The sequence below is a fragment of the Mytilus californianus genome, unplaced genomic scaffold, assembly GCF_021869535.1.
Source record: "Mytilus californianus isolate M0D057914Y unplaced genomic scaffold, xbMytCali1.0.p SCAF_2, whole genome shotgun sequence".
Classification (NCBI taxonomy): Eukaryota; Metazoa; Mollusca; class Bivalvia; order Mytilida; family Mytilidae; genus Mytilus; species Mytilus californianus.
In genome coordinates this window covers 103,787,490-103,810,940 of record NW_026262668.1, presented here as the reverse complement: position 1 = coordinate 103,810,940, position 23,451 = coordinate 103,787,490, and the positions used below count along the sequence as shown (strand labels likewise).

Sequence of the window (23,451 nt, the reverse complement as noted above, 5' to 3'; positions counted from 1 at the left end):
TCTCTGGCTTTTGACACTTTGAAGTTACACTGCAATCTCATCAGGGGACATACTAATCTATTCTTAATCAGATACATGTTACAATCATTCACTGTATGTGATGAAAGGCAGAATTATTTCAGTCTCATAGAATAATTACACATTAATTAGTATATATAAACTGATGGTCAGTTATTTCAGTCTCCTCCCACTAGATGATTGATGTTCCCAAAATCTGTGTGTTAAGCCATATGCATGGTCTTTGTGCAATCAGTTTCTTGGTTCAAAGCAGTCAAACTAAGTTCAACTTGACAGTTTTACAGTGCTAGAATTCAATTTAATCAAAATTTTATTATTATTTCTACTTTACAAATGGACTTAGATATAACTTTTTTTTTTTTAACCTGAACATTGTTAACAATGTGGCTGCATTACTGAAACCTACCATACAGTATCTGGTTTAAATACTAGTATTTACTTTTACATGAACTTTGTTTTGTTTTTATTTGGATCCTATTAACCTATACACAGCTGAATTTTCAGTGTTTAAAAACTTGTGTAGTACATGTACACATTTATATTTTGGATATATCTGAATTTGGATGACTTACATAAAGCAGCATTGCTTTGCATATATTATACTTGTGGAGTTTATAACATTGATAACTGTGTCGGAGAGTATTGTGTGAAAGAGCAGAATTTAACATCATCAGATCCATATGTATTTGTGACCATTCAGATATTTCCAGCATTCCGTCAAGTGTGTATGCACTGGCCTTACATTCTATACAACTGTTCTAGGCAAGTATTTTGTATTGAACTTTTATTTCTTATATACAGATGTATTTTGCTGAGGATTTTCTTCGAAAATTATAAACTTAACAGTGTTATGGCAAACTAGAGACTAGATTTAACTGGTTTATATAAAAGAAATAATCTAATTTCACCTATTTATATATCTTTACATGCATATTCAGAAAACAGCCTCATAAAATACTAAGTATGGATTCTTTTCATCCTCTTTATTGGAATCAAATTGTTTTATTTTATTGATTTTTTATTTGCCTCTCTTATAAGATTTTTGTTTGTTGTCCTCATAACATACACCACTTATGCAGAATAATTAAGCAGTATCATGATCTAAATATAGCTATTAGATAAGAAATTTAAGGGCCCTAGCTGCCATAAACATTTAAAGAGCGAAATAGTTTTTAATATTTTTTTTTTTTTCAACTTGGAATAGTATATTTTATATGCCGAATACTCCTAGTCCTTGCATCAAGTGTATAATATGGAGATTTTCAATACATTTTACAGGCGTTGTGCATCTCAAAATACATTACTAATTAAAATTTGAGAAATGACACTTGATGACATTTAGTGTAATCTAAGGATGTAGTCATGTCAGTTTAAATTTTTTGTCAGGTACTCAGACTTCTTCGGGTTTTCCTATGATACAGGGTAAAATAATTTACTTCATATCCCCTACTTTTCTTAGTATATAAAACTTCTATAGGTCATAAAAGGTTACTTACTAAATTTAAACAGATCTTAGATTTCTTTTCTTACGATTTGAGACCCTTAAAATGCAATATTATGTTTTATATAAATTTTTAAACTATTTTTCCCCCTTAACTACCGGTAATGAGTTCTGGTTCATAGTATAAATTTTAAACTCCAGATCTTTAATTTCACCTGACTACATCGATATATCCTTGTCAGATTTCAATTGATTCTAAATGGATAAACAGTAACTTTGCTTGTTTTAAATATAAATTTATTTATATTTATAGTTTAACTAAGCATGTAGCATTTAATATCGCCTATTACTGACACCTTTCTTCTTTTCTTTATTTGCATATCTATAAACACTGAGGAAATGGAGACAGATTGCACCTTCTGTATGTACATGAGGTTCATCAGATTTACAATCAGATTAGACACTATCAAGTTCTTCATTTTACCTAAGACGCGGCTACACCTGGAATTATATGTCAATTGGACGAACATTGTTTCCAGACCTTATAATTATAAACTTTACTTTTGTTCAACTGGAGCTCAGTCATACCTATATATTCTCATGAACATTGGCAGTATGCTAATCATAGTATCACCAGTTGGATAATCCCTAACAATATTTCATCTTTCATCTGTGGTATAAAGCACAATCAGCAGCTATAGTCTCACATTTATCAAGTTCAGAATTTCTCATTGTGTAAACAGGATTACAACAGACATGACTACCATATTTGGATACTAGAGCCTCTGTATTTCAACATGGACCCAAGAGTATGTTCAGATATTTTTTTTTTTATATCTGTGTGGACATTATTTCTCCTATTCAAACAGATCATGTAGGATACTCACTTAATTAAGCTTATTGACTACAAGACAGCACTACAGCCTCATCAGTGCCGAACGAGTCCAGAAGTATTTGATTCCAAACAAATAGTAAACTTACTTAGGACGTTGTTACTTCAAGCATACTTGAATCCTTAGAATCTGACAACATACACTTTTTAATAGACTACTTTGCATTTAAAATATGGCAAACCACATGAACCAGGAACCCTGCAGTTTACTTATTAGTTCAAAGATATTATAGAGATTGTATTATGTTTTAGACAGATGTTTTTACCTCTTTTTCAATAGCAGAGACAGTGTGTACATAGGTATTATTACTCTACACACAGTGGAGTATTTACTGGTGAAACTTAATATGTTAAAGATATTTATATTTGGGAATACAGTGATGTTTACTGTAGAGTATACATGCATTTCAAACTTTTTATATTTACACACCCAAGTTTCACATTGGAGACAGCAGTATATACAAACAGTCAATACCACCCCAGAATCTAACAGTTCTTTATAGCTGTGTACTTTGAACTTTAGACAAACACATCGAAAGAATTATTAAATATATTACTGCAAATAACATGTATTCAATGATGAGAGCTTCAGGCATTTCAAAGAATTATTTATTAACTGCATTTAATTGAACAGTGACATTTTCTTCAAAAATCTTTGTAGGAAAATTTATCATATTTGAATACTAAATACAGTTTTATAGCATTAACATGCCTGTATTCCAGTACCAGTTATGATAGACCTTGGCTAATCTACTAGCACAGACAGACTAGCACACTAACAGCTATAGATGAGACACCAGTCTCACTCTCTCGTGGAGAACCCTTGCTCCACATTCCCAAACTGGCATATTGCCATACAGGCAGTTTCTGGCTCTCTAAATTACAATACTGAATGCATCTCTCATGATGTTCAAATCTATATTAAATCAATCTAGTGTAGCACTTACTTCAAAAACTTGATATAGAATATCATTTTTATAGCATTGTCATCATTGAATTACTGAATTTCTATTAATTACTGAATATCTTTTTATAGCTTTCTCATTGTATTACTAAATATCTTTTTATAGCATTCTCATCATTGAATTACTGAATATCTTTTTATAGCTTTCTCATTGAATTACTGAATATCTTTTTATAGCATTCTCATCATTGAATTGCTGAATATCTTTTTATAGTAATCTCATCATTTAACTACTGAATATTTTTTTATAGTAATCTCATTATTTAACTACTGAATATATTTTTTTTTTTTATAGTAATCTTATCATGGAATTACTGAATATATTTTTATAGTAATCTTACCATGGAATTAATGAATATCTTTTTATAGTAATCACACATTGAATTACTGAATATCTTTTATAGCATTCTCATTTTAGAACTTTGAATATTGAATATCATTTTATGGCATCTTATTTACCCTATAATACTGTGATGAGTATGTCTTGTTGCGAACATGTATATTATCTTTTTGTTTATTTTCAATTATTATTATTTTTTATTTTTTTTTTTTATTCTCATGACATTATTGAAGGTATAATTATCCAAAATCCTTGGGGGCACTCATCTGTAACCATCTGAGTTTTTGGACCTTGATGGAATTTTATCACTAAAATTTCATTCATCCCCAAGCATTTCGGGGACTTTTATCAAATTTATTCCAGCGCCAGATTGATAGACCCTGCTACTTACTACTTGTAATAGCACCACATGGGCTATCCCCCATGCAGACCTTGCACACCCCGGCTGCAGATGAGATGCCTAGTCTCATCCCCTTAGTGGAGAACCCTCGCTTCACATTCCCGGCTGGCGTATTGTCGGGCAGGCAGGTTCTTCCTCACACTACAGGTTGCAATTTGACTTGCTCGGCAGGAACTCCTAAATTCTTAATTATGCTGAGTGTTTCTCAAGGGCCAAAATATTTTGTTATTGAATTTATTGTATAAATAAATATTATTCATTCAAAATTCTGTCTGCTTTGAGCCAGTATGATTTATTGGGACTATGTTTTGGTTTTCACACAGATACCCCCTTTATCACTTAAGCTGACATTTCATTATTAGGGAGTTGGTTTAGATTCACAATGCTCAATTTCACTGATGGTGAGTTTATAAAATTTTGACTTTTTTACAATTTACTTTTGACTTAAAACTCACCATTGGGGACTTTGTGGGTTGTGATATTATATTGGAGTCTGGCTATCAAGAGAGTTACATCAGAAGTAAGAAAACATTGGATCTATGAGAATTTGTTTCATTACCATACAAACAGAAAATTATATGCAAATTTACATACCAGGAGACAATAACAGATAAAACACCACCAATAAAAAAAAAGTATGGTTACATGATGGGACAACAATTAACACAGCAAAAAATTTACACCATTTACACAACTACAAGGACAATTTTGATTGTATAAATTTGTTCCTATAAAGGGTAATTTTCGGTTCACTAACCGATGAAACCGTACACATTATTTATATTTTAAGCAGCATAGAAAGTTGTGACAGACTTATTTTTCGATTTTAGATACTTTATTTCAAACCGATGAACTGAAAACATTAGTAGACGGGTTTGTAAAAAAATTCTGTTCATGAAATATAGTTATTAGACATAATTTAAAGTATAAAATCTATTGTACGGCTCATGAAACTGTTTTTGGAACATCATTTTCCCCTCTAGACCAAAAATTTTGAATAGAAAATACACACAACTTTTAATAAAAAATTTGATACCTGCCAAAGCCTGAACAGAACAGTAAAAAAATATTTTTAGACGAGAATCTGAAACGTTGAAAACACATATAAAGGATAAAATCACCAGACAATATTGGAGAAAAAAATATGTATAAACAACAAATAACAACACACTGTATAAATAGCCTGACTTAGTACAGGTTAACACTTTGGTTGGTTAAACCAGTATTATTTGTGCACACACTAGCCTCATATTACTATCTAGACCATATGTCGTAAAAGTAAAACATACAATAAAAACCATGCACTGTGCAGTTATCAGATTGACCACTTTCCTTAATATTGAACAATAAGACAGCATACAATTTTAGAAAGCAACATCAAAATGTCCTCGCTACTACGGGACGCTAGATAAGGTACCCACATCTGTTGGTTGAATACTGTCGCTAAAGAAAACAAAAGAATCTGAAAACAACACTCATTTCCATTTTCCTAACATTCAACATGAGAGTCACTTAGGATCAATAGTGCTTCAAGAGAAGATATTATTATCCAGATATATAAATATCTATATTATTTTATCAAAGTATCTTTTATTTTATATTAACAGTTTCCAGAGTCTGGTTCACCACTTTGGGCATGCAACAGTTGCTCCAACTGTTTAGTTACAGAAAATAATTCTACAAGATTTACATCATCTTGTTTTTTTATGAATTATTTTACATAAGTTCACCCAGTGTTTTGTGGACTACTTGTTGCTCAATCTTTTGTCATGCAACATCTGCTCCAATGCCAATGTCTACTTAATTGTAAAGCAACTGAAAATAAATCAATAAGATTAACTGCACCATACTTTTTATGAATTATTTTTTACTATAAAAATAAGGAGATGTGGTATGATTGCCAATGAGACAACTATCCACCAAAGTTCAAATGAAGTGGATGCATGCAATAATAGCCAACCGTACGCCCTTCAACAATAAGAAAACCGCTTACCGTATAGATGGCTGCGAGTACTCTCAGATCTGTTCTTAGTGTCTTTTTGTTGGGGGATGTATAAGTACCCTGTCGCGTCAGCTCTGTGTTTTTGTTACATGTATTTCTGCTTTTTATCTATCTGATGATTTAAGCCATTTTTAACTGATTTGTTTGTTCTTATGTTCTTATGTTGTTCTGCTACACCACAGTTTTAGGTTAGGGGGAGGGTTCGCGCCTTCAAACTAGTTTAACCCCGCAACATTCTGTATGTGTCTATCCCAAGTCAGAAGCCAGCTATTAGGTCTTTTTACTTTTCTGTGGAAAGACCTATTGTGTTTGTTCTGATTATTATTATTAGGTCTTTCCACTTTTCTGTGGAAAGACCTATTGTATTTGTTCTGATTATTATTATTTTTTATTCTTCTTCTGCCAAATCCTTTTCTTGCGGTATAAAGTTGTTTCGAAAGATGTCGCATAGATATTTTAGATATTGTATCGAACAGTTATTGCGCTTTTAAAAATTGATCTTGTTAAGCGAAGACTTTTTATTGTAAGAGTTATCTCCTCAAACACTGTTTTTCTTGTAAGTGTATGTCCTTCGTAACCAAAAAAGATAACGACAAAATTCTTTTTCATATTTGTTTGTTACATCCTAAGAAATTTTTGGCTGATTTGGGTCGAAGCGATTCGATGAAATTTTATAGGAGTTATCTACCTTTATCAAATAAAGTTTTTGTAACTCATAAACCGTAAGCCTTATAAACCTATAGTCTTTTTATTTCAGGTCCTTGGGTTCTAACTTAGAAAATGAGGTCAAGGTCAAATATCAAGGTCATGTCCTGAATTTTGTTTTTTGTTTGTTTTTGCATTTTCTCTGATATTTTTATCGTTATATATAAAAGAACTGTGCAAAATATTTGTTATATTGTAATGAAGATATGATACATTTGGTCTGAATCAATCGAGTGACATCTTATACGAGTTCTTGCCCCTGAAAATTTTTATTTTAAGGTAAATTGATTATTTCTTCAGATTGGTACATGATAAAGCAATAAGATCTTTTGCAAAATGTTGGGTGACATATGACCTTGAAAAACGTCAACCGGAAGTGACCTTGAGAGAACCGGAAGTAGTAATTTTTGAACTTATTTCATGTAAAAGTACATAGAAACGATATATTTTTTGAATGGTCATACATTAACCTATCATTTGAGACCGGAAGTGACATTTTATAAATTGGAAGTAGCATATTATGTCCCTTATTACAGGCATAAGTATATACAAACTACATTTTTGGAATCAGTGTAAATAAAGCTATCAAATGAGATCGGAAGTGACATTTTCTAAATCGGAAGTAGCCAATTATCTCCATTTTTTCAGGCAAAAGTATATATAAACCATGTTTTTTTTTGGAATCAGTGTTAATAAAACTATCATATGAGACCAGAAGTGACATTTTCTATACCTAAAGTTGGCAATTATCTCCCTTATTTCAGGCAAACGTGTATAGAAACCATACGTTTATTGAATCAGTATGAAGAAACCTATGGAGGCCAATAGTAGCTTTGAGTAAACAAGAAGTAGCTTCTTACTAGACCTTTTCAACAACTCTCGACACCGACTATTGACACCTACAGTTTACAGGGGAAAAAGAGGGGTCGTATCAAAGATAAAAATCATTCAGGTATAACATGCATGTAACATATACGTACATATTATTTTGAAAAAGAACGGATATTGAGCAAATAGCTATAGTGGAATTTCTGTGTTTTTTCCTTTCTTTCATATAATACTTTTTATATGTAAACATTTATTTATAAACAATTTTACTTTCAATTCTGTAAATCTAACAAAAAAAATCGGCAATCTATTCACATCCGAATCCATTGCTTCTTCTTTAATATGATTATAAATATTTAGTTGTACAAGTTTTCCATGGAAGACCGCACCGCTTGACATTAGTCGTTAACTCGTTTTTGGAAAGTTTATTTTATGATTTTACAATTTTTCATCCCCATAGTAACAAAGTTACGGAAAGGACATTGTAACGGGACTATCTGTCTGTCTGTAACGCGTCCAAAACACACTTGTGGACATTGTAGAAGTTTCGTTTCTCAACAGATCTTCACTATACTTGTTGTACATATTGAATATAATTGACTGTTATAAGTTGTCCTCGTCCCGAATGAATCTGACTTTAGGGGAGATTTTGGATCCAATCATGTAAGTAAAAACCCCGCCGCATAGGTTATGCGACTGTTCCAACACCGGAATGTGTTGGTCAATGGTATAATATTTTCTCGGTAGAATCTTTAGTTTACACTATTTTGCTATGGCCTTCGATTTTATCTCTCTTTTTTTTTGGTCGGGGCCGTTCAGATCTCGCTGCTTGTTAATGATTCCTCGACTGTATTGAAGATCACGCAGTAACTCTGAATGTCTGTTTCATGTGTTGCATTTTGAGATTTTATGCTTTATTCGTGACGTGATGTCTATTGTCCATGCCTGCCTTTTCTCATTATTTTCAAAGTCTGTTTTGTGCTGTTGGAATTAAAAACAAAATATAACCAAAATAGGGAATAGGAAATTCGCTTTATCTGAATGTTCTGTACAACTTGTCCCTGAATACAGATTTAAATTGAACATAGCATGAGTAAATTAAAAAAAAAAAACTACTAAGTATAAAGTACATAATGAAGGCTTCCGAGGCCAAAAATAACGGACTTTGTATAAACATGTGTCGCCCTTGTCAATAGACATAAATTGTCTGTTTAAATATTTACTACTTATTTTTTTTTTCATTTTGCTAGTTTAAAGAAGTTAGAATCTCATCTTCTAAACATATTGAATAGAATATTAAAGATCTCTCTTTCATTTATTCATGAGGGTCTGGATGGGTGTTCCTCACTTCTGTATTCTCTTGTTTTTTAAGCCATTTTTCTCTATTCTTTATAATTTAGCACACCATTATTTTCGATTTTTTAATTTTTTTTTACCCATTTTTCTCTATTCCTTTTTTGGCTCATGATTCTGCCGTATTCGTCCATTTATGTCTATTCTGCAAACCCTATCCAGACCCTTATCCATACTCAATTAAAAAAAAATCCTTTCTATTCAGTTACTGGTAGCCATTTAAGACTATAGTTACAACTTTTGAGACGAGCACTTACATCTTACCTGTCGTAGTCGTTGTCAACTGTAGGTGTAGACAATTGTTGAAAAGGTCTATTAATTATATAGAAAATTGATGTGGAAAGACCTTCAATTGTTCTTTGAACAATTGGTTTTTAATTTTAGTAGTTGTCGTTTGTTGCTGTATATCATATTTGATTTTCGTTCATTATTTTGTACATAAATCAGGATGCTAGTTTTCTCGTTTGAATTGTTTTACATTTGTCATTTCGGGGCCTTTTAAAGCTGAATATGCGGTATGGGTTTTACTCATTGTTGGAGGCCGTACAGTGATCCATATTTAAAATTGAGAATAGAAATGGTAAATGGGTCAAAGAGAAAACAACCCGACCAAAAAGCAGAAAACAGCTCAAGGCCACCTATGGGTCTTCAACACAGCGAGAATATCCCTCACCCGGCGGCGGACTTCAGTTGGCCCCTAAAAAAAATGTGTACTTGTTCAGTAAAAATGGACGTCACGCTAAACTCCGAAACATATCAATGAACTGAAATTAAAAAAAAAAACATACAAGACTAACAAAGGCCAGAGGCTCCTGATTTGGGACAGGCACAAAAATGCGGCGGGGTTAAACATATTTTGTGAGATCTCAACTCTCCCCTTTACCTCTAGCCAGTGTAGAATAAACAAACACACAGCAATACGCACAGTAAAACTCAATTAAAAAAAATGTCCGAGTCCGATGTCAGAATAGGTAACAGAAGAAACTAAGCAAAATGACAATGATACATAAATTAACTAGCAGTTACTAACATGCCAGCTCCTGACCTCAATTAAACTGATTGAAAGATTATGACTTTATCATGTGAAAATCGAGCACAATCCCTCCCGTTAGGGGTTTAGTATCATACCATTATAAAATATATGAGAAGAACACAACTCGTCGTTAATTTGTGTCTTTTATGTCATTTGTGAAGAGTTGTCTCATTGGCAATCATACCAAATTTTCCTAATTTATATAAAAGGCCCCGATATGAAATATATTAAACAATTCAATTTAGAAAACTAGCGGCATAATTTATAACAAAACAATTTAAGAAAAACAAATAAGACAGACTAGTTCACCACTATTTTTATGTGGATTTCATGTTGCTCACTCTTTATTTTGTGTACAGTTTTGTGGGCTGGGGTTGGTCTAGTCTTCATTTTCCTTGATCATCTTTTTTTCTCTCTACGTCATTGTTTTATTGTCCCATTGGTATTTTTTCTCTTCTCCTTTTTAAAAGACCATTCTCTTTAGACAAGGTGAAAAAATCTTTAGCTATTTACCATGACATCTTTAAGATATGTTTTGAAAAGAACGAGTATGTGCTGTCTATATTTTTGTTCAAAAGATCCTACATAAACATATGACAGTCTGCACTATTTTTTTTTCATATATGACTGACAGATCGTCTTCCAAACTGTTATCTTTTTTGTCTAATAGAACTTCCAAAAGAAGGACTAATTCTTCCCTTACAGACTTGTATAAATAATCAGGAGATGGGACAACAATATAACGTAATTTTTCTCTCAGCTATGAATATTATTCAGAGTAAAAATTAAGTTCATTTTAAAGTCGTACAAAAGTATTAAATGCTCATATTAAATGTAGATGAGTTTTCGATTATGTTATAATAATGAGAAAGACAAAAGCAAGGGGATAAAGTTACAGCTTTATCTTGAGAAAAGTTTAAATCACACGTAACTCCAAGTCCCCAAAAAAGGAAATGTAAAAACTAAAACATTATGACACAAAATGAATCAAAAGTTGTGTTTAGTCATGACGTTGCTTATACTGCATTATGTCATTAAACAAATTTTAAAATGAAGTCGAAGCTAAGAAAGGTTCAATAGTTAATAGTTCTTTGATTTAATACACGAGTGCTTTTTTCTTCACTGATGACTAACTATGACCTTTGGAAAAGTCAAGAAGCTGATACTAGTGCATTTGTTATTTTGCGACATTTGGTGAAAATAAACGTATAAGTCTATTTATTGCATATTCAATGTGTTCAATAGTTATAATACTATCAGATTTTGTTGTGTGTCCTTCGAATTCCTTCGTAAGTATGATATAAACAACAAACAACTAAAATTTTGCATTTTAGTTGTTATTGCATTTATTTTACAACATACAACAACAAACAAACAACAATCTGCTCAAAAAGTGAACACTTCATAACAATTGATCACTGAAGGGAAAACCAATAGTCAGTGTTAAACAATTTCTAGCTACTACGCGGATCCATAATAGCTCAATGAGTATAATTTGAATAAATTACTGCAAAAATTAGCCTTTTTGTCAACTCTCAATCAAATGCTAATTCGCCATCACAATTACATAAGCATTATAAATTAAACGAAAATATAATGCAGTAGTTATTATTATTTATTTTAACATACAACACACAACACATGTTAACAAACAATTTCTTGTATGTATCGGATAAAAGCAATAGACTTTATAATATAAAAATAAGAAGATGTCGTATGATTGCCAATGAGACAACATTCCACAAGAAATCAAATGACACAGAAATTAACAACTATAGGTCACCGTTAGGCCTTCAACAATGAGTTAAACCCATACTGCAATATGTACTTCAGTTTATTTTCACATGTGGACAGGATCTGTTTACTCTTCGAGAGTACCAGCTGATGTGAGCCCTAGTTTCTAGTTTTATTTGCCTAGTTTTTAATGTTGTGATACTAGCTTTTTAAATTTCAACATTTGTGTTTTAACCGGTAACAGTCTTGTCTATTCTTTGTTTAAAAAACGTTCTTTCTAATTCAAAATTTCTTTTTCTGTTTACAGTTGAGGTTAGGAAATTACACGATTAATGTTTTACGATTTTAATGATGTTTTACTGTTAGAATAGAGTCAATTAACAATCCGCTATTGAGCGATGCCTTATCCCCCTACACCTGTTTTTTTTATTGGGGATTGTGTTGCTCAGTCGTAAGCTTTTATGAAGTTTTTTTTTTATTTGTTGTTTTTTTTTATTGTTTTTGATTTTTGCCTTGGCGTTGTCATTTTCTTCTCGATTGACAAAAAAGTCGACAGACTGTTAATTTTATTATGAATGTAGGTAAAATAAAATGAGATTATAAGTAACAAATATAATGAATAACGAGTTCAATTAACGAATATACCAAAACTGTTTAACGATTTAATGAAGATTTTATCCAAAATACGAAATCACCATTATGAAGTAGAAATAAAATTTACATTACACCAATTATTGCACGGCACTTCCTTTGCAAATGCAGCAACGTATAAATGATACATTTATGTAAAATATAACATTTCATCATAAAAATAATCCTAACTCTATGTTTATACTTTGTTAAAGTTGGAATTATAGTAGGTCCGAGTACACTTTAAAAAGACGACCCGAGTTGTTGAAAATATGCCGCACAACTCTATATTTTGACCTTAAAAAAAAATTGTAGCACATATGATCTTTCCATTCTAGGATATAAGTTTTTACGAAACTTCCAAGTAAAAGTGACACAGATTTAGCCGTAAAAGGAGTTCCTATGGGAAATTTCTTTGGCTATATTTACAGAAGTGCAACCTGTAATAGTTTATATGTTATTTTAAGAATAACGTAATGCCGTCAAACACTCTTTACGTTCTTAAACATTTACTCATTTAATTCCGATCGCATGAAAAAACATGACGGCCAGAGTTAGTCTTTGGTCCTGATTAACCAATTTTCAAGAACCTTCTCTTCTGACTTGATCTGCATGATGTTCCAAAAGAAGAGAAAATTCCATTGTGAAAAGGAAAAGCAAACACGCAAAAATTATTCCATGATTACAGCCAATATCACAAAGTGGAATGTATGTAGGTTTATCAGTTGTCACATTTAAGTTCAAACGTGCTAGTTTCTATAAAGGTCATCGACAGTTAGAGATTTCATGGTACTATAAAAGACAAATATAGCGTTCATACTATCTCACACCACATTCTATTGCAAGCAGGTAAGACTTATTCATAAGTATTGTCAATGTAGCTATTTATTATTTCAAATGTATCAACTAAGAACAGTCTGTTTCATATTCTGTTACACTTAGTTTATTGGTTAGGCTATTTTGATGAGTTTAAAAATTCTTGACTTATGAGTGCATTTTCTATTGAAACAAAAATATCTTAACATTTAGTAGATAAACATACAAAATAAATCCTTTGATACCGTATATCAGTAATAAATAAATAACCTTTCTATCCTTCTCATTTTTTACATACGTTTTAAGTACATGCGTATATGAAGCTAGAAGATCTCTTACTATCCGATACATGCATCCCTCCTTCAACTAATTTTTGTAACTTAAATCTTTCTTATTAAATGCAGTTACACATCCTTTGTTATTTACCAATTAAGAAAGGAAAAGGAAAGAATTGATAGAGGGATTATGACACTATTTTTACAGATAAAATAGTATCATTCCTTCATACTTTGTTTTGAAATTGTCGTCACAACATACTTTCCTCTTGCACGTCTTTAACTGTTGTTTTTACCTAAATTTTTTTCATAATTTTAAGAATATGTCTTCTCTCTTTTTGTACATATGTACAGTCTTCTCAATGTATTCGTATTTAATATTTATGCTTGAATAAGGTCCGACTATAGGTGACTATTATTCATAGATGTTAATGCTCCATACTGCATACAAATCTATTTTGTTGGGTATATTTTTGCTTGACTTTTTTGTCCAGCTGGTTATATTTACACGTTGAATTGAGGTTGATCCGTTAGGAATTTTGTTCCCATAGAATATTCCAAACTTATTTTAGACAAAACTAATACAGCCTGTTGTTCCCAGCACTTGTTGTATTAACAGGTGAATGATAATGTTATCTTGTAATTCTGTTTTAATTTAATTTGTTATCTTTATTACTTTACGCAAGAACGTTATCTCGTGAACCTTTAGTCTTTAGGGTCATTAAACCTGCTAATCATTGAATAGCTTTAAATTTGGTTCCAACATGACTGATATTGACATTTCTAGAGTATACACTGTATTTGGCTTAATTTTCAAAAAGTTATCTTTATAACTAAACTATTGTTATCTACTTTCAGTAAAAATAAAACCTTGAAGATGAAACTTGCTTTTGCTATATTGTTGTTGTTACCAGTAGTGTTTTCTATGCCACAGAAAAGACTTGTTTTTGGTAAGTGCTCACAGGGAAGTGATTTTTTCTTTAAGAAAATCAGGTTTCAACTCCTTCAGGTAAAGCTGACCTTAGATAAATTTGGCTCTTAAATCAGATCCTTTTGGTCATATAACTTTTCAACTGTCTTGGTTCTTATACATCATTGGGTTTTAAATATTCGGATTTGAGCGTTCCTGACGGAGGTAAATCCAGAAAAGCGCTTCTGGTGGATGAAATTTATAAATAGTTCATTTTTTTATGTAATGAGACCGAAATATATCATTTAAAATAAAATTTAACAGTAGTCGAACAAAGTGGGTTACACAGTTATTTCTTTATTTGTGTACTATTTTATGACAAAAAAGGTAATAACTTTGTTGTTTTGGTAGTAGTGTCCCTAGAAATTAGACTGAGTGTAAGTGTTTTACAAAAAACGCCAACTGATATGACAGTGGATTACAGTTCGAAGCTATAATGCAAAAACATTTCTAAGATTTAGAAAGATATTTTATAATCTTAAATAATTGTTTTCATCTGATCTGTCTCTCTTTTTTATGTTCGACAAATGATCATATGTTTCAGAAACATGATTTTGAAAGATTTGATATGCTGGTTTGGTATGTAATGCAAAGTATATCATTATTCCCCAAATGTGCCAACCGTATAATTTAGTGAAATATCATTTAACTGCGATATGTTTAAAATGTCGATACTTATTCCGCGAAACGATAACTTAGGGTATAAGATATAAATTATTGTTCTTTCTTACTTCAAGTAGTTGAAAATTATATAGAATGAATTAAGATTTTTTTTTTCATTTTCATTTTGACAATTTTATTTTAATGCAAGCAAATGTGATCATCGTTCTGACAGTTTTTATATTTAACATTTTTGAAGTATTTGAAATTTTTACATTTACACTGTTTTGATAAAAAATAGCTTGTTATGATAAATTTATTTTGATAATAAGGAAATTTTAAAGTTCATAAACTTAACGTCTTCTTTGCTGGATTACTTCCTCATCTTCTTATATTCCAAATAGATCGTGAATAAAAAAAAATAGATAAATTAACGTATGGTTAATTAAGCAATAGTTGTTTTCAATTTTCCGTCAATTATTTTTTTAGTTTTGAATGTTCTGTTGGTATTTTCCTACTATTTTTGTCTATCGGGCAAAACATTCGAAAGAGTCGCAAATCTGTATGTAGAATCAAAATTTTAAATTCAATCAAGTGCACTTAAACTGCGAAATTTGTTTCATGAACTCTTCCATTAACAAAAAGAAATTCTTTGGAAAAAGACATCAGCTTTCCTTTTTAAGTTTTACTGTTATAGTAGATAAATACCATCAAATAGAATATAGATAGGAACTTCGGGACGTCTTATGAAGTTTATGTATAATTTGTATGAAAAAAAAGCATAATGAGTTTATTTCAGTGAGACAGCAACCCATTGTCACAAAAACGAAGATGACATCTAGAAAACAACATACAGTCTTCAAACAAATGACCGATGTCTATATAATTTGACAAGATCTAAATCGTCGCGAGTCTAGTAAATTTGTTCTTATAAAGGATTATTTTCGGTTCACTAATCGATGAAATCATATAAATTATTTATATTATAAGCAGCTTAAAAAGTTGTGACAGACTTTTTTTTCGATTTTAGATACCTTATTTGAAACCAATGAACTGAAAACATTAGTAGACGGTTTAGTAGGTACATTAGGTACAGATGCATCTGAACAGGCATGTGAAACTGAATGCCACGCACTCATCACACAAGATCACCTCCTACAATTCGGATGTCCACTGGTTTGTAAAAGGTAAACATATATTGTTTTTACCATTTCCTCAACGTTAAAGAGGAGTTGTATATTATCATCGAAAATATGTATGAATGTTATATATTTCTCGTCAAATCAAGCTTGCAGTTCATCTGACTAGTATGTACTTGTGAAAATTTAAAAAATTGTTTGAGTGTACTCTTACACATTTCTCTGTCCTTGTCGTTTGATATAAAATATTTTTTAAACTATTCAAAAAATTCTGTTCATGGAATATAGTTATTAGACATAATTCAAAGTATAAAATCTATTGTACGGCTCGTGAAACTGTTTTGGAACATCATTTATCCCTCTAGACCAATAATTTTGAATAGAAAATACAGACAATTTTTAATAACAAAATTTGAAACATGCCAGAGCCCGTAAAGAACAGTCAAAATATTTTTAGACGAAAATTTGAAACGTTGATAACACATATAAAGGATAACATGACCAGACAATATTGGAGAAAATTTTTTCGTATAAACAACAAATAACAACACATTGTACAAATAGCCTGACTTAGTACATGTTAACACTTTGGTTGGTTAAACCAGTATTAATTGCGCACACACTAGCCTAATATGCTTATCTAGACCATATGTCGTAAAAGTAAAACATACAATAAAAACCAAGCATTGTGCATCTATCAGATTGACCACTTTCCTTAATATTGAACAATAAGACAGCAAAAATTTTTGAAAGCAACATCAAAATGTGCTAGCTACTACAGGACGCTAGCTAAGGTACCCACAGCTGTTGGTTAAATACTGTCACTTAAGAAAACAAAAGAATCTGAAAACAACACTAATTTTTCCTTTCCCTATAATTCAATATGAAAGTAACTTAGGATCAATAGTGTTTCAAGAGAATATATTATAATCCAGATATATTTTTTACTTTTTTGGTCTTTTGGAAAATGTTGTTTGTGCTGTATTTAGAACCCTCTAACAAGAAATTTGTTTTGCATGCACACGTATAAAAATTGCGGTTTTTATCCAACGCAATCATAGGTTTGAACGTTGTTTTCAATTTAGACTTGTATATATATATAAACTGAAATAAAAATCTTGAATGCTATACAAATTATCAATAATCAATACGATGGTAATTTTTGTCAATATTGATGTTAGGGAGGAGGAATACATTTCTTAAAACTGTAAGAGTCTAAAACGGAAGCCTGAGTTACTGGAAACAAGTGATGGTAGGGAAAATGAGTGACACATTCTATGTTTTTTCATTTTTTAGTATGCCCTATGGGGAAACTGTCCTAAGCTTTCTTATCCAAAACCTTTCCCGAGCAAGTCTGTCGGCCCTTGACCAACCCTCGTTGTGGTCTATGATAGTGATGATAAGGTGTTTGAGATCAGCTTGAGCGTGCCCAGGTGATCTCAAATGACGACTTACGGGGAAGTCGGGCTTGCAGGTGTAGTCACTTCGATGACCATTCACGCGTTTGTTGAATTGCTGTTCTGTCTCGCCAACATACTGCATGCCACATCGACACTGAAGAAGGTATACAACATTCTGGGTTTTGCAAGTTTCATTGCAAAACATAGTGTACACAGACCCGGTGGAGTGGCAAGTAAATGTTTGAGTATTCAGTATTTGTTGGCAAGTCAGACATCGTCTGTTACCACACGACTGGCACCATCCCAAGGATATTAGTTATCCGAAATATCTAAAAAAAAATCCTGATTTAATTATTTTGTTGTGATGTTGTACCCTTTTAGACTTGTTATATATTTTATTTTGTGGTGTACTGTATCATAATTTTATGATCCATCGCCCCGTAAAATTTATCGTTGGCTATTATTCAGTCATTTTATATATATTTATATCTATATTATTTTATCAAAGTATCTTTTATTTTATATGAACAGTTTCCAGAGTCTGGTTCACCGCTTTGGACATGCAACAGTTGCTCCAACTGTTTAGTTACAGAAAATAAATCTACAAGATTTACAGCAACTTGCTTTTTTATAAATTATTTTTTACTATAAAAATAAGGAGATGTGGTATGATTGCCAATGAGACAGCTATCCACCAAAGTTCAAATGAAGTGGATGCGTGCAATAATAGGCAATGGCACGCCCTTCAACAATAAGAAAACCTTATACCGTATAGATGGCTGCGAGTACTATCAGATCTGTTCTTAGTGTCTTTTTGTTGTGGGGATGTATAAGTACATTGCCACGTCCACTCTGTGTTTTTGTTACATGTATTTCTTCTTTGTATCTATCAGACGAGTTAAGCCCTTTTTAATTGATTTGTTTATAGCTTGTTCTTATGTTGTTCTGTTACACCACAGTTTAAGGTCAGGGGGGGGGGGGGGTTCGCGCCTTCAAACTAGTTTAACCCCGCGACATCCTGTATGTGTCTGCCCCAAGTCAGGAGCCAGTTATTTTAGTAGTTGTAGTTTGTTGCTTTTTATCATATTTGTGTTTCGTTCATTATTTTGTACATAAATCAGGCCGTTAGTTTTCTCGTTTGAATTGTTTTACATTTGTCATTTCGGGGCCTTTTGAAGCTGACTATGCGGTATGGGTTTGACTCATTGTTGAAGGCCGTAGAGTGACCTATAGGTAAAATTTAGAGTGAAAATCGGGAATGGCTCAACGAGACAACAAACCGACCAATGAGCAGAAAACAGCCCAAGGCCACCTATGGCTCTTCAACACAGCTAGAAAATCCCTCATCCGGAGGCGGACTTCAGCTGGCCCCTAAAGAAAAATGTGTACTTTTTCAGTAAAAATGGACGTCATGCTAAACACCGAAACATATCAATGAACTGAAATAAAAAAAAAAACATACAAGACTAACAAAGGCTAGAGGCTCCTGACTTGGGACAGACACAAAATTGCGGCGGGGTTAAACATATTTTGTGAGATCTCAACTCTCCCCTATACCTCTAGCCAGTGTAGAATAAACAAACACACAGCAATACGCACAGTTAAACTCAGTTTAAAAGAAATCCGAGTGCGATGTCAGAATAGGTAACAGAAGAAACTAAGCAAAATGACAATGATACATAAATTAACTAGCAGTTACTGAGATGCCAGCTCCAGAACTCAATTAAACTGATTGAAAGATTATAGCTTCATCCTGTGAAAATCAAGCACAACCCCTCCCGTTATAGGTTCAGTATCATACCATTATAAAATATATGAGAAGAACATAACCCGTCGTTAATTTCTGTGTCATTTGGTCTCTTCTTGCGAAGAGTTGTCTCATTGCATTTAATACCACATCTTCTTATTTTATATAAAAAGGCCCCGATATGAAAAATATGAAACAATTCAATTTAGAAAACGAAAGGCCTAATTTATAACAAAACAATTTAAGAAAAACAAATATGAGAGACTAGTTCACCCCAATTTGTTGTGGGTTTCGTGTTGCTCACTTTTTTTTGTACAGTTTTGTGGGCTGGGGTAGGTGTAGTCTCCATTTTCCTTGATCATGGTTTTTTTACTCTCCAATTCATTGTTTTATTGTCCCAATGGATATTATTTTCCTTTTTAAAAGACCATTCTCTTTAGACAAGGTGAAAAAATCTTTAGCTATATACCATGTCATCTTAATATATGTTTATAAAAGAACGAGTATTTGCTGTCTATGTTTTCATTCAAAAGACCCTACATCAACATATGAGAGTCTGCACTATCTTTTTCATATGTGACTGACAGATTGTCTTCCAAACTGTTTTCTTTTTTTTTCTAATAGAACTTCCAAAAGAAGATTAATTCTTGTCTCTTACAGACTTGTGTGATCAGGAGATGGGAGTATAATATAACGGAATTATTCTCTCAGCTATGAATATTATTCAGAGTAAAAATTAAGTTCATTTTAAAGTCGTAGCAAAAGTACTAAATGCTCTTATTAAATGTAGATGAGTTTTCGATTATGTTATAATAATAAGAAAGACAAAAGCAAGGGGATAAAGTTACAGCTTTGTCTTAAGAAAAGTTTAATTCACACGTAATCCCAAATTCCTAAAAAAGGAAATGTAAAAACTAAAACATTATGACACACAATGAATCAAAAGTTGTGTTTAGTCATGACGTTGCTGATAATGCAATATTTTATTAAACAAATTTTACAGTGAAGTCTAAGCTGAATAAGGTTCAACAGTATAAAAACATTTGACTTTTCTTCACTTTACACAGGTATTCCCCATTCCAAACTAAAAGACAAATTGAAAGAGTTGGTATAACTAAGTTTCATTAAAAAGAATGGCGAACTTAGATACAAGTATCTTGTCTTGGGGAGGGATAAATCCTACTTTGTAAAGAATTACTCTAATTCAAACAAAACATTCTCTGAAACTGACATTATCAAGATGCTTGATTTCTTGATTGACAACATATTTGTTATGATCGGAGGACGTGGTTTTCAACAGACTGTCGGAATTCCAATGGGAACCAATTGTGCCCCTCTTCTTGCCGACTTGTTTCTTTATTATTATGAGGCTGACTTCATACAGGAACTTCTTAGGAAGAAAGATAAGAAGTTGGCAATATCCTTAAACTTTACGTTCCGCTATATAGATGATGTTCTCTCACTAAATTATAGAAAATTTGGTGACTATGTTGAACGAATCTATCCCATCGAACTAGATATAAAGGATACTACAGTTAAGTCTACCTCATATCTTGACTTACATCTAGAAATTGACAATGAAGTTCGGTTGAAAACACAAACTTACGACAAAAGAGATGATTTCAGCTTACCAATTGTGAACTTTCCATTTCTATGTAGCAACATTCCAGCAGCGCCTGCATACGGAGTATATATCTCCCAATTGATACGATATTCCCGGGCTTGTATTTCCTATCATGATTTCCTTGATAGAGGATTGCTGCTCACAAGGAAGCTGTTAAACCAAGAGTTCCAAATGGTGAAGTTGAAGTCATCCCTTCGTAAATTTTACGGACGCCATCACGAGTTGGTTGACCGTTATGGAATAATCGTTTCACAGATGATAACGGATATGTTCCTTATGTCGTAACTACAATACCCTTCCCTTTTCACGAATGTGACCTACCGAATTAGACTACTTACCGGATTTGTAATAACATAAGCAACACGATGGGTGCTACATGTGGAGCAGGATCTGCTTACCCTTCGGGAGCACCTGAGATCATCCCAAGTTTTTGGTGGGGTGCGTGTTACATAGTCTTTAGTTTTCTATGTTGTGTCATCTGTACTATTATTTGTCTGTTTGTCTTTTTATTTTTTGCCATGGTGTTGTCAGTTTATTTTCGATCTATGAGTTTGACTGTCCCTCTTCTTTAATAGTTCTTTTATTTAATACACGAGTGCGTTTTCCTTCACTGATTAACTATGACCTTTGGAAACGTCAAGAATCTGATACTAGTGCATTTGTTATTTTGTGGCATTAGGTGAAAATAAACGTATAAGTCTATTTATTGCATATTCAATGTATGCAATAATTATAATACTATTGTATTTTGTTTTGTGTCCTTCCTTCGTAAGTATGATATAAACAACAAACAATTAAAATTTTGCATTTTATTTGTAATGGCATTTATTTTACAATATACAACAACAAACAAACAACAGTTTGCTCAAAAAGTGAACACTTGACAACAATTGATCACTGAAGGGAAAACCAATAGTCCGTGTTAAACATTTTCTAGCTACTACGCAGATCCATAATAGCTCAATGAGTATAATTTGAATAAATTACTGCCAAAATTGGACTTTTTGTTAACTCTCAATCAAATGCTAATTCGCCATCACAATTACATTAAACGAAAATGTAATGCCGTAGTTATTTTTAATTTTAACATACAACACACAACACATGTGAACAAACAATTTCTTGCATGCATCTGATAAAAAGAATAGACTTTATAATATAATAATAAGAAGATGTCGTATGATTGCCAATGAGACAACATTCCACAAGAGACCAACTGACACAGTAATTAACAACTATAGGTCACCGTAAGGCCTTTAACAATGAGTTGATATGAGCCCTAGTTTCTAGTTTTGTTTGCCATGTTGTGATATTAGCTTTAAAATTTAACATTTGTGTTTCAACTGGTAACAATCTTGTCTATCCTTTGTTTTAAAAAAAAATATGTTTTTTTCTAGTTCAAAATTTATTTTTCGGTTTACATTTGAGGTTAGGAAATTACACGATTAATGTTTTACGATTTTAATGATGTTTTACGGTTAGAAAAGTGTCAATTATCAATCCGCTATTGAGCGATGCCTAATCACCTTATGTTACATATAGTCTGGGAGTAACACGACTAATGTTACATGGGAAGCAGGATCTGATCACCCTTCCAGGGTACCGTAAAATCAACCTGGTTTTTTTTTTATTTGAAATTGTGTTGCTCAGTCGTAAGCTTTTATGAAGTGTTTGTTTTTTATTTGTTGGTCTTTTCGTTGTTTTCGATTTTTGCCTTGTCGTTGTCATTTTCTCCTCGAATTATGAGTTCTGAATGTCCTGTTGTTGACATAAAAGACAACTGACTGTTAATTTAATTATGAATATAGGTAAAATGAAATGAGATTATAAGTAACAAATATAATAAAAAATGAATTCAATTAACGGATATACCAAATTTGTTCAATGAATTAATGAAGAATTTTTCCAAAATATGAAATCACCATTATGAAGTAGAAATAAAATTTACATTACATCAATTATTGCACAGCACTTCCTTTGCAAATGCAGCAACGTATAAATGATACATGTATGCAAAATATAACATTTCATCATATAAATAACCCAAACTCTTTGTTTATACTTTGTTAGAGTTGGCATTACCGTAGGTCCGAGTACACTTTAAAAAGACGACCCGAGTTGACTTATAAACAGTCTTTTAGGTTTAACAAATGATAAATAAAGAATTTAACAAAGAAATAAAACAAATCCAATCTTTACTTTTTTTTTTTACTTAAAGTAAGTTTAATAATTAATTGATAAAGATAAGTAGAAATTTGAATTCACATTAAACAAATTATTTTGATAGTGTTTTGCATATTCTGCAACATGTAAATGATACTGTCATGTAAAATATATCATTTAATCATTTATAATGATTTAAATAGTTTACATACTGTGTCTGAGTTATCATTTTGAACGGTCCTAGGTGAATTTATAGACGGTCCGACTTGACTTATTAGTCGGTCCGAGTAGACTCGGAGTTTAGCGTCGAAACGAGCCATCATATTTATTCAGTTTACAATATGGACAGAGGAATGGAATAAAGGTCGCCATTGTCG

The 23,451-nt window shown here is 31.9% G+C and overlaps 3 protein-coding genes across 4 annotated transcripts in view; all 3 read left to right on the top strand.

Annotated features, from left to right (window-relative positions):
• LOC127730642 (uncharacterized) overlaps positions 1–23,451 on the top strand; it is a 214,578-nt gene that overhangs the window by 71,969 nt on the left and 119,158 nt on the right. The gene's annotated exons all lie outside the window — the stretch shown is intronic.
• LOC127730643 (uncharacterized) overlaps positions 1–23,451 on the top strand; it is a 163,232-nt gene that overhangs the window by 48,071 nt on the left and 91,710 nt on the right. The window contains exon 1 of one of the 2 annotated variants that reach the window (XM_052239141.1): positions 13,176–13,189. The exons of the other annotated variant lie outside the window; for it this stretch is intronic. The gene's annotated coding sequence lies outside the window, so the exon portion shown is untranslated. Of the gene's footprint in view, positions 1–13,175; positions 13,190–23,451 lie in introns of those variants that run through there. 2 annotated transcript variants of the gene reach the window in all.
• LOC127730641 (uncharacterized) overlaps positions 14,293–23,451 on the top strand; it is a 72,583-nt gene continuing 63,424 nt past the window's right edge. The window contains exons 1-2 of the mRNA XM_052239137.1: positions 14,293–14,381; positions 16,032–16,188. Coding sequence (XP_052095097.1) covers positions 14,309–14,381; positions 16,032–16,188 — 230 coding nt within the window. The 5' untranslated portion in view covers positions 14,293–14,308. The remainder of the gene's footprint in view (positions 14,382–16,031; positions 16,189–23,451) is intronic.